We start from the raw sequence: 16,325 nt of genomic DNA on the forward strand, positions 1-16,325 counted from the left end.
TGTGCCTCCCTCCGGCACTCCGAGGCCCCGCCCCTTCTCCGGCCCGGCGGAGGGCGCTGCGGATCCTGACAGGCTGAAGAGGAGTTTCGACGTCTCCTGGGTGGCTAGAGCGTCCTTCAGTGCTCCGTCGCGCGGCAGGTGACGGCGCCCGGAGGCTGTCGGGAAGTAGGCGGGGTGACGTGGGGTTGACGCTCCGCGGCGGGTTTTGCTGAGGTCTGCGGCCGGTGGCAGCTTGAGCTGCGGGCTTCGGAGAGCGCGAGGTGGAGCGGGGCGGTGTGTGGTCGGGGCCATGTCGAGCAATGCCGGGGAGTGGTGTCTCATGGAAAGCGACCCCGGGGTCTTCACCGAGCTCATTAAAGGATTCGGTGAGCACCAGGGGGACCGTCCTGGGCCGGGGGTTCCGGGAGGAGGCCCACGTTGGGACAGGTGGTCACCTGCCGCCACCGACGTCCGGCGTCGGAGAAGTGACTTCAGGGACTGGAGTCGGCGTGTGTGGAAAGTAGGGCTTCGGCCGCGTCCTCGGCCCGGGGCAGCCGCGTCTCCGCAGTGATCTTGGGAGCCACACCACGAGGGCAAGGAGCCCCTCTGCCCTGTGCACTGCTGTATTCTCCGGACTTGGGACTCGGATACTTGAATTGACTCGAGCGTCTTCCTTCCCTGTCTCCCTCCCTCATCATCTCCTACGCGCTTATCTTGTCCTTTCCACTGCCCCTTCCCTGCGGAGCCTCCCTGTCTCCAGTGTGGTCAGGTGCATCGCTCAGGCCGTCGGTCCTGCGGAGCAGCCGGTCTAGTGTGTTTCCCAGGGTGGTGTCTGAGGCTCCAGCCGCCCCGAAACTCGAGATCCTAGTTTCCCAAGGCACAACTTACACCTTTCGTTTGTGGGCACCTCTTCCGGACCTCCACAGATAACCGTCTACGCGGGCCTGCGCGCTACTTACCGCAGTTCTTTTGCTCCCTCCTTTTTGACTTCCTGAGAAGTTGAGTTTTCTTGAGGTAGTGCTCCTGCTCAGAGGCCACATGCTTACCTCAGGATTTCTCTCTGACTTTTATTTCCTTCCGTACTAGAACAACCAATAGGACAGTTTATCCTTCCTTGTGTTCCCAACTTTTTGTGGGAGTTTTTTTTTTTTCTTCATTTCCATTTTAATTTTTCCTCAGATAATTGTTTTCGTAACCGTTTTGTTAAAGCTTGTACCCAAAATATAGCAAACGTTAATGTAGATTTTGTGTATTGTACATAGCTGACTATTTCGAGTATTACGTAGCATATGTTCAAGTGTACTTAGGGCATAAAGTTACGGAATTGGAAATTTTAATGTGAATAATCAGACTGTTGGTCTGAAGAACTGAGAGTCAAACTATAATAATATGTTCTTAGTTTAAGAGTATACATAAAGTGTTTTAATCATATAGATCACAGAGGAGCTGGGCAAAAGGAAGTGTGGTTACCTGAAGGTTGCTTATGGAGCAGCTAGCAAAGTAACTAAAATACGGTGTAATGAACAGGCAGGCAGTGTATAGATCTTAGGTAAAAAGGTAAAGTCATGCCAAATTATATACCATATTGTATAGATGGGATTGCCCGTCGTCACTGGGAACTTACTCTGAAAAAGATGTGAAGTTCAAACATAATTAAAATTAGTTTGTGATTAACATTGGCGTAAGGTGTCTAGAGTTAAGATAAAACAAGATAAAACAATCTTTGAAAATGGTAAGTTTGTGGGTGATTGGCTTGACATTAAGTCCTGGGGTACAGAGAAAGTAGAGTCAGCATTTATGTAGTATTTCAATCTCATATTGCATGTGGAAATACCTTCTCCCCATTCTCTTTGGAGTAGGAATGTATCCAGAACATGCTACACTAAAAGAGGAGTTCTCAGGGCTGCCAGCCTTCTAGTAGAGGTTGGGTGGTAGTATATTTCTCCTACAGAAAAAGAAAAGAAAACTAGCTTGAGTGGCTAATAAAGTATAATTTGAAGAATAGGTCTCATAGGCAAGAAAATTAGACCAGTTTTGGTCAGTAGATTCTGAATTTGAATTTGAAGTGTTTATAAGTTAGGTGGTAAATTTTACTTTCAAAATCTTAACTGTCATTTGAAAAGTTGACAGAGATAGTGGCCCAAGTAAGTTTATTTTGAAAGTAATACAGTCTAGGGCTGGTGGTGTAGCAAGCCTGATGACCCAAGTTCTTTCCCCAGAACCCATGGAAAAAGAGCTAACCTCTCCCAAAAGCCATCACTCAACTGTGGCAAATGTACCTTAGTATTCTCTCATTCACGTACACAATAGAAAGAAAGAAATTAGTGTAGTCTATTAACTAGCTGAAGTTTTTAGTTTCACACATACAAAGAACTTGGAATTTGAAAATAATTTAGATAAAGTTAGACATTTACATAATATAAGTGCATCTGCACATATTAAAAGTAAAGCAATAGTTATTAATGGATTGGCTCCTAATGTAGAAGAATTTTTCACGTTAAATGAAGGTAATTTATAACATCAGCTGCTTCAAAAGAAAAAGTGCTTTGTTCTAATTATTTTCATTTTTCTTGTCCAGTTCTTACAAGAGGGTTTGGAAGTTTATTCATTTGAAAGTAAAACATGTTTGTATTATGAATACTATTGCAGAGCTTTTGAAACAAACTATGTAACTTAGCCTTCCTTGTATTGACATAGGTGGAGCAAGATGCAGATGTCTTTGGCAGGAGAGAAGTCTGGAGTAATTTCTTCATCTGTAACTACTGACCCATGCTTTAACACAGATATGAATTACTTGGGTCCTTGAAATTAAGTCTCTTATGATCACCTCTAAGATGTATTTTACTTTATTCTGAGGAAAGAGATAAATTAAACCTTGGCTTTCACACAAGAAATGTAGCCTTGGGAGGTATATACATATTGTTTATAATTGTATTCCCTAAAACATCACCAATTCATTTAAAGGGTATTAGTCTCTAGGGCTCTCAGTCCTGTGCAGTCCTTTTTTTGAGAGGTTAGCTGTTTGTTCACATCACCAGCCAAATGTCATATATGTACACCATGATTTTTATGTATACCATGAGATAACTGAGACTAGGGTTGAGGAAAACTTCTGCAGTGTTCTTTGTTGGGGGCTGCAGAAACTGGAATCCTCTCTACTGCTTTTGGTAGACATGGTAATGGAAAAATTGTTGAGACACCATCTGTTGGAAGATAGAGAATCTAGCAGTCATTTAAGTCACTAACAACATTTTAGAACACCAAAGTATTTATCATAGGGAAGGGGGCTCCAGTTGTATTTTTAAGAAAATTATTGTTCTCTGTGGTTAGACTTATCCTGATAGCTATACTCTTGGTTTGGAATAAGTGAGTTTATTAAGTATACAGCAAGCTAAAGTAAAAGAATATGTAGCAAAAGATGAAGAGGTAGACAAAACATCAAATTGGGATTGGGAAGATGGCTTAGTGGGTAAGAGCATGTATGCTTCTAACTGCATCTAACTACAGCCTCATGGGATCCTCTGGGTTCCAAGGACACCTGAATTTACATATATGCACACAAAATTTAAATATTAAAAACACTTGAAAAAAGATTGACTAAACAGTTAAGAGCGCTGATTACTCTTCAAGAGAATATAGATTCCTTTCCTAGCATCCACATGGCAGCTTACAGCTTTCTCTAACTCCAGTCCCTGGAGATCCGTGTTCTATTTTGACCTGTATAAGCACCAGATTTCCATGTGGTGCATATACATAGGTGTAGACAAAACACTTATACACATAATTAAATCTTATAACCCAAAGCAAAACATCAAATCAGGTACTTAAAACATCGAGCAGAAATCCACTGGGGATGTCCCTTTGAGGTTGTTGGCTGGAGTTCCCCGGAGAATTTTGTGTAGAGCAGAATGTCCCTGCCAGTGGGCCTTTTAGGTATAGGAACAAATCATTACCTGCACAGAACCCAGCAGAAACTAACCGGATAAGTTGAGGCCAATTTAATGGTGTTTTGCTGCCTACCTGTAATTTACTGATTGTTCATTTACTTTGACTTGCTGTATATTTAATAAAATCATTCAAAACCAAAGGTATGACTATTGTAAATCATTCTTCGGACCGTACAAAACTATTATTATTTTTGGTCAGGCATGGGAGGCTGATGCAGAAGAATCATAAGTTCACAGTCAACTTCAGTTGATTAGTGAAACCGTCTAAGGGGGCAGAAAAGAAAATGAAAATACTCTAGAAATTTGTTTTGAGGTTTTATATAATTCTATAAGAAAGATCATTAGTATCAATATAATACGTTAGTATATGAGTATTTAAAAAGTTCTGTTATTTAAATTTTAGAACCTTCTCAGAAGAGTGTTCTGGTTTGGATGACAGTTTATATGATCATATGGTATAAGGTTTAGTTCAGTTACTCATGAAAATGTTCTTGTAAACCAATGAATGATCTGTCGAGCCCTAAACTTGTAGAATATATCCTTCATATATAATTTTATGCATTCTGCATGGTCTTTGATTTGAATGTATTGGATCATAGAGCTTGTAAGTGTTAAAGTTGTTTATTAATGTTTGTCCTTGCCAGGCCTGCTACTGCACATGGCATACAAAAAGTACTTGATAAATGCTAGTACTTATTTACTTTGAAAACTCTTCCCTCAACTTGTGTGTGTGTGTGTGTGTGTGTGTGTGTGTGTGTGTGTGTGTGTGTGTGTGTGTGTATGTGTGTGTGTAGATGTGTTCATCTTTGTAGTGGCTAGAGGTAGATAATGTATGTTCTTCAGTTATTCTCCACTTTGGTTTTTGAGATAGGGTCTCCTAGTGAGCCTGAGTCTCACCTGTTAGCCAGGGGAGCTGGCTAGTAAACTCCAGAAAAACGTCTGCCCGGCTGCTGCCCCTGCCTGCCAAGGGTTAGGGCTATGGAAGCCTGTTTAGATAGGAGCCGGGGATCCAAGTTAAGGTCCTCATGCTTATGCACTTTACTACCTGAGACTCCCAACTTTCAGGAGAGTTTGCATTAGGTTCTGTGCGTTTGGTATTTTCTTCCTCACCATTCTCTGTGTGTAACAGGAAGACTTCTCAGTTTCTCTCTTTCTGTCCTTTAAACAGAATAGATACTAACTTTTATTTGTATGTGCATGAGGAAAGCAAAGTTCAGATTTGTTGCTCGCTTCTCAAGGCTGAGCTTCAAGACAGCTAGGCTCATACACATAAATTTAGCATTTGAGTGAAGCAGGAGACATGGGATGATGCCAACTCGAACATAATTCTTTTGTGCTACAGATTGCATCTACGTATGCTAACTTTAACAGAGAACCATTAAAAGAAAAGTTTTTATAGGAGATCTGAAGGCTTCTTGAGTACTCACTTGAAAATCAGGAATGTTGGGTTTCTAGCCAGCTGCAAGCAAATGTAGACTTTAATTAGTAGCTGTAGAGAATTCAGGCAGACAACTTAATATCTTGAATTCTTAAAGTCATATTGTGTAGGTATTAGAGAAACACTATCTAAAACTCTTTACACACAAGAGATACTGGTAGCTAGTTATTTTTATGTCTTGTGATCACACTAGTTACCATCTACTGGCTTTTAGTGTTAGGCACTGTATTAAATGTCTTATTTGTCTCATTTTTGCCTTCTCAACTATGAAGACGATATAGAGGCAAAATGGTCATGTGTAGCAATGGTTGAGCCATGATTCAAATTTAGCAGTTAAGAAGCTGAATGCTTACTCCATGACTACTGTGGTACTTCTAAAACTAAGTTTCTTGTCTGGGGCAAACGCTTTTTTTTTTTTTTTTAGTTAATCCCAGAGGCCCTGAACTCCTGTATTCAAATCATCCATCTTTCTTAGCTTTCCTAGTACCTGCAATATGGATGTATTATCCAGCCAGATAATTTGTCTCCTGTGTAATGTAGGATGTTTATCATTTTCTCTTTCTACTAGATGGCAGTGGTAAGTCACCTGTACTCTTCATACTATTGACCAAATGAAAAAAAAAGAAAGAAAGAAAAGAGAAAGAAAGGCTATAGATATTGCTGCATATTCCCAGGAGAGCAGAATAACCATAATAAGCATGGTTGGAAAACAATGGTCTAGAATTGTGCTTGGGTTAGGGAAAGAGGTTAGTAGAAAATATACTTGGAATGTATCAGAATTAAAGATCGAAGGTCATTGTTAAGTGCTGTTCTTTCATAGAAAAGTATATAACAATTTAAAAAGAGTTAAGGGCAGAGTAAGAACCAAAGAGCCAAGGATTGAGCTACATAGAGTGGAGATTACAGGGTTCTTTTTGGTACAGATAAACTCTTGAAACTTAGTACTATGATCTCACAATAAGGCACTGGGGAACAATAGAGGCAGCAGTGGACTTGGCTCGGGCTGTTAGCACTCTCCCCATTCCAGTTTGTCATGCCTTGTTGCCCTGGCATGTGCCTTTCTTTTAGTGTTTTATTTCTTGGTAAAGGAGAAAGTACATTTTTTGTTTTCTAAAGAAAATTTCTTGTTTCAGGTTGCCGAGGAGCTCAAGTAGAAGAAATATGGAGCTTAGAGCCTGAGAATTTCGAAAAGCTAAAGTAAGTGCAGTTTTAATTTATCTACGTTTCAGAATACTTTGTAAAAGTACTCGGATTTGTCTTTTCATTTTACTTGAATTACCATAGTCTGAGTACATTTAGGTTTTGGTTTTGTTGTTGTTATTATTGTTTTCAATCCTGTGGGATAAGTATTATCCTGAGTTTATAACCAACAATTTGAGATTCATGGGTAGATTATATACAAGAAAAGTATCTACATTTTCATAACTATAAATTCACAAAATTTACTTACAATTCAATATCATTAAACCCTAAAATGTATTTTGTCATTAAAATAATAATAGGCCAGAAAAGCACAGATAGATCATACACTATTGTATTGTTTCTTGAGAAGGTTAAAAGTTCAAATTCCAAATAGTGATGCTAGGAAGAATCTTACCAACTCTCTGATAAGAATCGCCTCCTAGAGCTGAAGCTTGAGGTAAAATTGAGGGAGGAAGAGTGGTAACTCCTGGAAGTGATGAATGTGTAGTTCTTGGCCAGGCCAACCTGGAGTATGTAGTGAGATTCTGTCTCTATAAACAGACAAAAACACATTGACTAACTGCAAATGAAGGAGCAGATGAGTTTTGATTTTGAGGGCGTTCATAATCTTATAATAGGAAAAAGAAAAAGGCCTTTCAAGGGGTAATTGGCAGCCAGGTCTGATGCCTGATTACTTGTATTCTCAGAGTTAGAAGGCTGAGGCAAAAGGACTGTCATAAGTTTGAGAACAGCTTAGCTAGATAGTGAGTCTTCATGGGCTACAGAGTGAGATTTTGTCACAAAAAGCTTATAAAGTAAATAAAGGGGAAATGGGTACTTAGAGCTACTATACTGTTTTTAGTACTGAGAAAAAGGTAAGTTTCTTTCTCCTACTTTCTTCTCCCATAGAAAGGGCAGTGATTGCAGACAAAATAAGAGACTAATTCTGGTTGAAGAAAGCTGTCAAAATAAGAAATCTTAAACGATGACTTAATGTTTCATATAATTCCATTAAGAATGAGTAATCTCATTATTTATACTGTAGGTTGAAAGTTATACATAAATTCAATAATTAAGCAAAAGTGACTTCCTAGAGTTAATGTGTATGCAGTCACCTGCTGTTATAGAAATACCTTATATACTGGAATTTGATGTAAGCAAATAGCTTCCAGCTTTATTATATACTTCATTTTTGGTTTCTTTTGTTTTAAGACAGGGCCACTAGCTGATCATGGTGGTACATGTTTTAATCTTAGCACTCAGAAAGCAGAGGCAGGCAGATCTCTATGAGTTTGAGGCCAGCCTAGTTGACAGAGCTGTTCAGGAAAGCTGGGGAACCCTATCTTAAACAAAAACAAACAGCTGCGTGGTAGTTAAACCTCCATATTCAGTCACATAGTTTAATTTGCATTCTCTTTGTTAAATAGCTCTGACTTAATATAGTGATGACATAAGAATCTGGTTTTGATGTTTCTAATTTGGTGTTTTATTTTGTAGGCCGGTTCATGGGTTAATTTTTCTTTTCAAGTGGCAGCCAGGAGAAGAACCAGCTGGCTCTGTGGTTCAGGACTCCAGACTTGAAACAATATTTTTTGCTAAGCAGGTATGGTCTATAGATTCTCTGACAAATTGCCAGAGCCGGGGATACTAGTCTGGCTATTTACATCTAGTTTGGTACTTTTTTGTTGTTGTGGGGTCCCTTTACAGATTTAAAATTTATTGCCAGAAACATTTGATTATATGACTATCTACTAGTATTTAATGTATAGACAGTAAAACTGAGACATTTAAAAAGTGATCAGTTGACTGAAAATTACAAGATTGTTACATGTTAATGTAAGTAGCTTGTAGACAAACTCAGGGTTTCTAGTATGTAACACTCTGTAACAAGGTAATGTTTTAAACCTCAAAAAATTTAAATCAAAATTTAACTATTTATCAAACCAAAATTATAGAATACTAAAAAACATCTATTGTTTTAAATCATCTCAAATGTGTATATTACCAGGTATATTAACGACAAAGATTGTCTCTTCTGTTTCTCCATTTAGTCTGTCTTTGTTTTGCTTTTGGTTGAAATAAGTTAAGAAAATCTGTACTTCAGTATGTTTGTAATTAGAAGAGGAGTAAAGAAAATTATTTTTAGGTAATGGTAATATTCTTTAACAATGCATGGAAATTTCAGAAGTGTTATTTTAAAGGTTATGCTGGCCTGGAGGGTAGTCAGTGATGCAGGCCTTTAATCTCAGAACTCAGAGGCACAGGCAAGTGGAACTCTGCGTTGGAGGTCAGAATGGTCAGTATAATGAGTTCAGTCTCGTACAGAACTATACGTAAGACCTTGTCTCAAAACCAGAACATAAACATGAAACAAAACAACAATGTTAGCTGCCTTATGAAATGTGCCATGTGCTTTGTTGAATTCCTTTACCCTTGGTTGTTTTGATTCTACATGATTGGATAGCAACGTTAGTCATGGAAAAATCACAAAATTCAAATATTGATGAATTTGATTGAACTGAGTATTGTGGCAAGTCACATGTGCTAAAATCATTCTCTATTTTATTAGAGAAATTATGTCATGAAATTTATAAACTTAGGGTTTGCTTAGAGTTTTTTAGAATTTCAAGTTCTATTCAATTCAAATCAATGATAACTACCTGTCAGATTTCCTTAGTGCCATAGGCTATTACTTATTTTATGGAAAATATTTCTCAGAAACTCTTGTTTGAAGTCATTTTGGTCAGTCATTTATTCTTTCAAGTAAAAATAATATTCCAGAAAAAAAGGTATTATTCCACACCTCAAACTATCACACAAGTATTGTTTCTCAAAACAGCTAGCATTTCTTGGTATTGTGATCTGCCGAAGGTATTTGGACTCATATCTCATTCCATAAAATAGTAAAGATTATGCCCCAAGATCAAAATTTAATAAAAATAATTTTTGCTGCCTTGTAAATGATATTTTTCTGGGAAGCTACTTCATTTATAAACTTAACTGTGTAAGTTAAACTGCTTAATGCTACTTTTTTTTTTTAACCTTATTACTTTTATGTCATCAGCAAATGGAAAGCAGGAACAGTAGAATCTGTCTTATTTAGAATTATGGTGGACATAATTGAGCCTAGGAAGGATCTTTACTCTTTTTGGAGATTCATGTCCACACTTAAGACCTTCCTTGTTTATTAATGATCAGAAAAAAGTTAAAATCAATAGATTTCGTCATATAACTGGCCCATTGTATGGAAAAAATGAATTAAGAGAATTAAGTTAATTTAATTAATGAGTTCAATAAGAGTTTGAAATCCAAGCCAAAAAACAAACAAACAAACAAACAAACAAACACCCCCAAAAAACAAAAAAAAAATTTAGTTTAAAAATTGTGGTTGTTTCTGATATCCCCAAATCATGTACAGTATTGTTAAGCTATTCTCATTCCTACCTGTTAGGTCAGGCCGTGACTCTTTTTGGTAACCTGTTCTCTTTTTGTTTGCTTATTTTTCATTTTTTTCTGTTTTCCTTTAACTTTTCTAAATTGAATATTTTTTAAGAGAAGTTAAATTTTCTTTGTTCTATATGAAAATATACTTTATTTATTTGTTTTTAAAGATATATTTTATGTATGTGAGTACACCATAGTTGTCTTCAGACACACCAGAAGAGGACATTGAATTCCGTTACAGGTGGCTGTGAGCCACCATGTGGTTACTGGGAATTGAACTCAGGGACCTCAGTGCTCTTAACCACTGAGCCATCTCTCCAGCCCTGAAAATATGCTTATATTATTAAGTTAAAGTACAGAAGCATAATTATGAACATAAATATTTTTGTAATCTCACAGTGACCAGTACTAGCTATTTTTAATAGTTGGACTCATCTAGTCAATAAGTAGCCTATGTATCTTTTACACAAATTGTAAGCTTTTAAAATGATATTGAAACTGAAAGAATTCATACATAATTCTTGCTTTGGAGATGGCCACTATTAAATTGTTTTATTTTTCTTCGTGTTTCTGTATGTGTCTGCTTCTATGTCTATTTTTGTTATTTCTTCCACATTAGCTTGTAAATCTGAGAGTTGGGAATTTTGCTTTTATATATAGCACATGGCATGTAGTATATATTTAGTAAATGGAGACTGAACTGCCATGATTAAAGAACTTGGGCCCACTACCATCAGGACTTTAAGATTAAGATGTGGTTTAATCCAGCCTTACTATGTTTCTGTTGTTGTGACAGCAGGCTTTATGTTGGTGTGAGTTGGAGGGAGGGAGGGAGGGAGGGAGCCTCTGTGTAGTGTAGACTTGTCTGGAACGTGATGTTCTGCCTCAGCGTTCCAGCGTTGGGATTAAGACATGTGTATTTGGCCAGAAACCTTGCTGTTGGTAAGGTTTAAGAGAGTACTTGATATGAAAGAGATGATACTATAGTAAAGCTTTATAATTTCTGGTGTGCTTTGATTATTTTCTTAGTTATTCATTACATTATTTTCTTTCTTTTTTAAACGCTTTTCGAGATTAAAAAAAAATGTATGTGAGTTTCTTAACATGCATTTATACCTTTGCAAAACACACATGCATTGCCTGCAGAGGCCAGACGAGGGCAGTGGATCCCCTGGAACTGGAGTTACAGCTAGTTGCTAATTATCATGAGACTTCTGGAACTCAAACCCAGGTCTGGAAGAGCCGCTAATGCTCCTAACCCCTGAGCCATCTGTCCAAACACGCCGCCCCGACCCCCCCCCCCCCCGTTACATTTCTATCTTACTGTAATTTAATAGTTTATTTGTATTGTACTTTTATTATACTATTCTTAAGATGTCAAATTAATTTTTCCCAGTAATATTTTAATCTACATTTCAGGTCAATTTCACTGTAAAATTTGCCAATTTGCTAATTTTATATTTCATGTTAAGAGAACTATTACATAAATACAACATCCTTGATTTTATGTTTCAAGGACTTAAAGATGTTTAGGAAAGAGCATCTAGACTTTAGGAATATTTTCAGAAATCTAAACAATACATTTGAACTGGATGTGATCATACTTTGAAGGCTGAAACATTACATTGCAGTAATGCTTTTATATAAAACACTCTTGCCATGGTACTGACAGCTAAGATATGGTCTATTGTCTGACTGCATCCCTTCTGCGTTTCAGGAGAGAGGTGACTGAGTAGTAGAAAGACACAAGGACTAAACCTAAAGGTGTTACACTTACCAGCTATGGTTTACTAGAGCTGGTATATAGATCAAAATCAGTTAAGGAAAGGGTTGTGTGAAGCAAAGTCCAGACACGTTCCCTGGGTGGAGCTCCCGCTTGTGGAACGTCCTCTTGTTTACTGCCAGTGGTGTCACACATAGTACTGACTTTTCACACGCTGCTTTCTGACAGTGTACCTGATATTGTCTTCCAGGGAAAGGCCAACCCATTTGTGATGGGTTTTTAGAGATCTGACTGGTTTTTCATGTAGATTACCGTAGTCTTCTGCCCCACAGGAGACAGCTGAAAAAGCTAACCCCAGGTCCCCACTCTGAGGCACATTATTAGAATATGAGTATGGCACAAAACCTCCTAGACTGACATCTTTCTCAGGCATCACTTTTTAAGACCCCTAGGTTGAGAAGGACCAAGGAGTCAAACTTTTGAGGGTGAAATTATTTGCTAAACAAGTAAATCAAGGATCTGACCTTACTGAGGAGGTCTGGTCAGGCTCCTCTGAGTAATTGTAAGTAATTCAGCTGGAAGTGTAGGTTAAGTAGGTATTAACTAAAGGGAAAGGCTGAGGGTCATTCCAGATTAACAACACCTCATGGTAAAAGGAATTGTGGGTAGTAAAAGATACTAAAAGAAAGAAGGCCATGTAACCAACTGTGGAGAACAATGGGAGATGTCATGGAATGTGAAGTTGAGTAGGCAGCATATTAGAACCAGTTAGGTTAGATAAAGCTTTAAAGAAAAAGTGGTCTTACAGTAAGTATTTACTTCTGCCTGCCTGCCCGCCATCTGCCTTCCTTCCTTCTTTCCTTCTTTTTTAATTTCTACAAAGTGTCAAGGTTATACGTAACAGTTTTGTTCCTTTCTTTCTAAAGTCTCCTATTTGAGGGGTTTCTTCATGGTCCAAAACTGTTGCCAGAGCTTCGATCATTCTACCATAGTTCCAGATGTCAGACAGTCAGAAGTAAGCAGCACACTCTGTTGCTTTTATGGACATTCATATAGTTTGTTAGTGTTATATGCTTACTTTAAAAACAAACAAACAACCCAAAACTTTGTAACCCGAGTTAGCAAAGGAAACTAGGAAGATTGTCTTTATTCCAGGTGGCCACAGAATCAGGCCAAAATTTGGCCTTCAACTCTTAGCTAAGAAGAAAAAGGTAGATACTGGAGCAACTGTTAGATTATAAAGGGAGGAAAGGCACAAATCACACAGGTATTTTAGGCTGATTGAGACTTTATTTAGTTCAGCAACAGTGACACATTGTAGAATTATATAGTGGAGAAAAAGTTTCTTAGGGTTTTCAAATTCCCACAATATTATTCTTTGAGATTCAGGGAAAATAAATCAATATTCCTAGGAACTATGATTATCTTAAACATACTTCTAAAAATTTAACTATTTTGGAGACTCACTGCTTGAGAGTTTTATATAAGGATATAATGTATACCTGATTCCCTTCAATTCGCTTCTTCCTTTTGTCTCTTACAAGCACTTTTCTGTCTGGGCATCTTTGCTTGTAAGCCCAGAATTTACTCACATATATGTGTACCTATATGTTCAAGGGTACAGGACCATCTACCAGAACATGGGTATTCTGTATAGGACCACATTCCTAAAGAAAACCAACTCTTCTCTCCTCAACAGCCATCAATTGCTGTGGTTCCTCTGATATGTGTGGGACTTCATGCAACCCCCCTCCCCCCAATCCATGCTGCCATGCAGGCATGCAGGATGGCTTGATCTGCCCAGATCTTAATCACAGAATCATAGCAACTGAGTTCATGTATATAACAATTTATGTGATTAAGATTTTTCTCTGTATTCTATGAGTAAGAGTAAGTTATCAAAATGTTTTACAAGATGATGGCATGATGATTAGATATTCATTTAGAAAATTACCATGGTTATACTGTAAGAATTCATTTTTAGCACGGTATAGAATATAAGCATAGATGCTAATGCGAGAGTAAGCAAGACTGAAAATAACAGTGGATGTAGATTTGAATAGAGTTAGCACCTTTAGTGTGTAATGTATAGATTGTGAAAATGGAGGAGGAAGACATTGATGATGCTTGTGTGTTGTTTTTTTTTTTTAAGGTTCCTTCAGCTCCTTGGGTAATCCTAACTCCTGCATTGGAGTCCCTGTGATCAGTCTAATGGTTAGCTTTGAGCATCTGCAATTGTATTGGTCAGGATCTGGCAGAACCTCTCAGGGGACAGCTATATCAGGCTTCTGTCAGCAAGCACTTCTTGGCATCAGCAATAGTGTCTGGGTTTGGTGTCTGTATATGGGATGGATCCCCAGGGAGGGCAGTCTCTGAATGACCTTTCCTTCAGTCTCTGCTCTACTCTTTGTCCCTGTATTTCCTTTATACAGGAGCAATTCTAGGATAAAATTTTGGAGGGTGGGTGGCCCTGTCCCTTAATTGGGGAGTTGGGGGGCAAGCCTATCCTCCAGATAAGTACTTTTCAGGTTCTTCTTCCCCTATGTGGGGCATTTCAGCTAATGTCATCTTCACGGGGTCCTGGGAGGAGCTTGCTTTCCTGGCATCTGAGACTTTATGGTTGCTCACCCAGTTTCCCATCCCACATTGATCCATGCCTCTGTTCAATTTCCTGACCCTCTGTACATCTCCTTCATCTCCTGCCATATCCGATTCTGTCCCTCTTTTTCCCCTCCCTCTCCCTTCTTCCTCCCAAGTTCCTCCTACCCTCTACTTCCCTTGATTATTTTGTTCCCCCTTCTAAGTAGGACTGAAGCATCCACTCTTAATCTTCCTCTTGAGCTTCATGTGGTCTGTGAGTTGTATTGTGAGCATTCCAGGCTCTTTGCCTATTAGCCACATATCAGTGAGTACATACCATGTGTGTTCTTTTGTGACTGAGTTACCTTGCTCAGGATATTTTCTAGCTCTATCCATTTGCCTGTGAATTTCATGAAGTCATTGTTTTTAATAGCTGAGTATTATTCCGCTCTGTAATGTACCACATTTTCTGTATCCATTCCTCTGTTTAGGGAGATTTGGGTTGTTTATAGTTTCTGGCTACTATAAATATGGCTGCTATGAACATAGTGGAAATCATGTGTCCTTATTACACATTGGAGCGTCTTTTGGGTATATGCCCAGGAGTGGTATAGCTAGGTGCTCAGGTAGTACTATGTCCAATTTTCTGAGGAACCTCCAGACTGATTTCCAGAATGATTGTAAGAGCTTGCAATCCTACCAGCAGTTGAGGAGTGTTCCTCTTTCTCCACATCGTCGCCAGCATCTGTTGTCACCTGAGTTTTTGATCTTAGCCATTCTGACTGGTGTGAGGTGGAATCTCAGGGTTGTTTTGATTTGCATTTCCCTGATGACTAAGGATGTTGAACATTTCTTTAGGTGCTTCTCAGCTATTCGATATTCCTCAGTTGATAATTCTCTTTTTAGCCCTGTCCCCCCCCCCCCTTTTTTTTTTATTAACTTGAGTATTTCTTATTTACATTTCGAGTGTTATTCCCTTTCCCGGTTTACGGGCCAACATCCCCCTAACCCCTCCCCCTCCCCTTCTTTATGGGTGTTCCCCTCCCCATCCTCCCCCCATTGCCGCCCTCCCCCCAACAATCTCGTTCACTGGACCCCTCCCTTTTTTAATAGGGTTATTTTTGGTTCTCTGGACTTATTGAGTTCTTTGTATATATTGGATATTAGCCCTCTATCAGATTGTTAAAGATCTTTTCCCAATCTATTCGTTGCCCTTTTGGCCTATCGACAGTGTCCTTTGCTTCCAGAAGCTTTTCAATTTTATGGGGTCTCTTGATCTTAGTGCATAAGCCATTGGTGTTCTGTTCAGGAAATATTCCCCTGTACCCATGTGTTCAAGGCTCTTCCCCACTTTCTCTTCTTTTAGATTCAGTGTATCTGGTTTTATATGAAGGTCCTTGATCCACTTGGACTTGAGCTTTGTACAGGGCAATAAGAATGGATCGATTTGCATTCTTCTACATGCTGACTTCCAGTTGAACCAGCACCATTTGTTGAAAATGCTATCTTTCTTCCACTGGATGGTTTTAGCTTCTTTGTCAAAGCTATAGGTGTGTGGGTTCATTTCTGGGTCTTCAATTCTACTCCATTGGTCTACCTGGTTATCTCTACAAATACCATACAGTTTTTATCACTATTGCTCTGTAGTAAAACTTGACGTCAGGGATGGTGATTCCCCCAGAAGTTCTTTTATTGTTGAGGATAGTTTCTGCTATCCTTGGTTTTTTGTTATTCCAAATGAATTTGCAAATCGCTCTTTCTAACTCTATGAAGAATTGAGTTGGAATTTTGATGGTGATTGCATTGAATCTGTAGATTGCTTTTGGCAAGATGGCCATTTTTACTATATTAATCCTGCCAATCCTGCATGGGAGATCTTTCCATCTTCTGAAATCTTCTTCGATTTCTTTCTTCAGAGACTTGAAGTTCTTGTCATACAGATCTTTCACTTGCTTGGCTAGAGTCATACCAATGTATTTTATGTTATTTAGGACTATTATAAAGGGTGTCATTTCCCTAATTTCTTTCTCAG

General features: G+C 38.5%; 1 protein-coding gene, 1 long non-coding RNA gene and 1 other non-coding gene across 13 annotated transcripts in view; 2 read left to right on the forward strand and 1 right to left on the reverse strand.

The window, feature by feature from the left end:
* The first annotated feature begins 16 nt into the window (after nucleotides 1–16).
* Nucleotides 17–16,325, forward strand: part of Uchl5 (ubiquitin C-terminal hydrolase L5) — a 35,937-nt gene continuing 19,628 nt past the window's right edge. For 5 of the 11 annotated variants that reach the window (NR_172020.1, NR_190751.1, NM_001393849.1 and 2 more), the window contains exons 1-3: nucleotides 191–365; nucleotides 6,498–6,561; nucleotides 8,044–8,149. Coding sequence is in view for 3 of the 11 variants with exons in the window: in NM_001393849.1 (NP_001380778.1) it covers nucleotides 290–365; nucleotides 6,498–6,561; nucleotides 8,044–8,149 (246 nt within the window). In the remaining 8 variants the exon portion in view is untranslated. Of the gene's footprint in view, nucleotides 139–167; nucleotides 366–6,497; nucleotides 6,562–8,043; nucleotides 8,150–16,325 lie in introns of those variants that run through there. The other 6 variants (XR_015635274.1, XR_015635275.1, XM_087581227.1 and 3 more) reach the window with 3 other exon arrangements.
* On the forward strand, nucleotides 1,798–1,932 carry Scarna18b (small Cajal body-specific RNA 18B). Its single transcript, XR_015636396.1, has one exon. It is a non-coding gene; the product is annotated as a small nucleolar RNA U109 (small nucleolar RNA).
* LOC120096268 (uncharacterized) lies at nucleotides 3,090–6,274 on the reverse strand. Its single transcript, XR_015635497.1, has 3 exons — nucleotides 5,852–6,274; nucleotides 5,354–5,385; nucleotides 3,090–3,182 (listed from the first exon to the last, which is right to left on the reverse strand). It is a non-coding gene; the product is annotated as an uncharacterized LOC120096268 (long non-coding RNA).

Source organism: Rattus norvegicus, chromosome 13 (genome assembly GCF_021556685.1).
Source record: "Rattus norvegicus strain SHRSP/BbbUtx chromosome 13, alternate assembly SHRSP_T2T, whole genome shotgun sequence".
Lineage (NCBI taxonomy): Eukaryota > Metazoa > Chordata > Mammalia > Rodentia > Muridae > Rattus > Rattus norvegicus.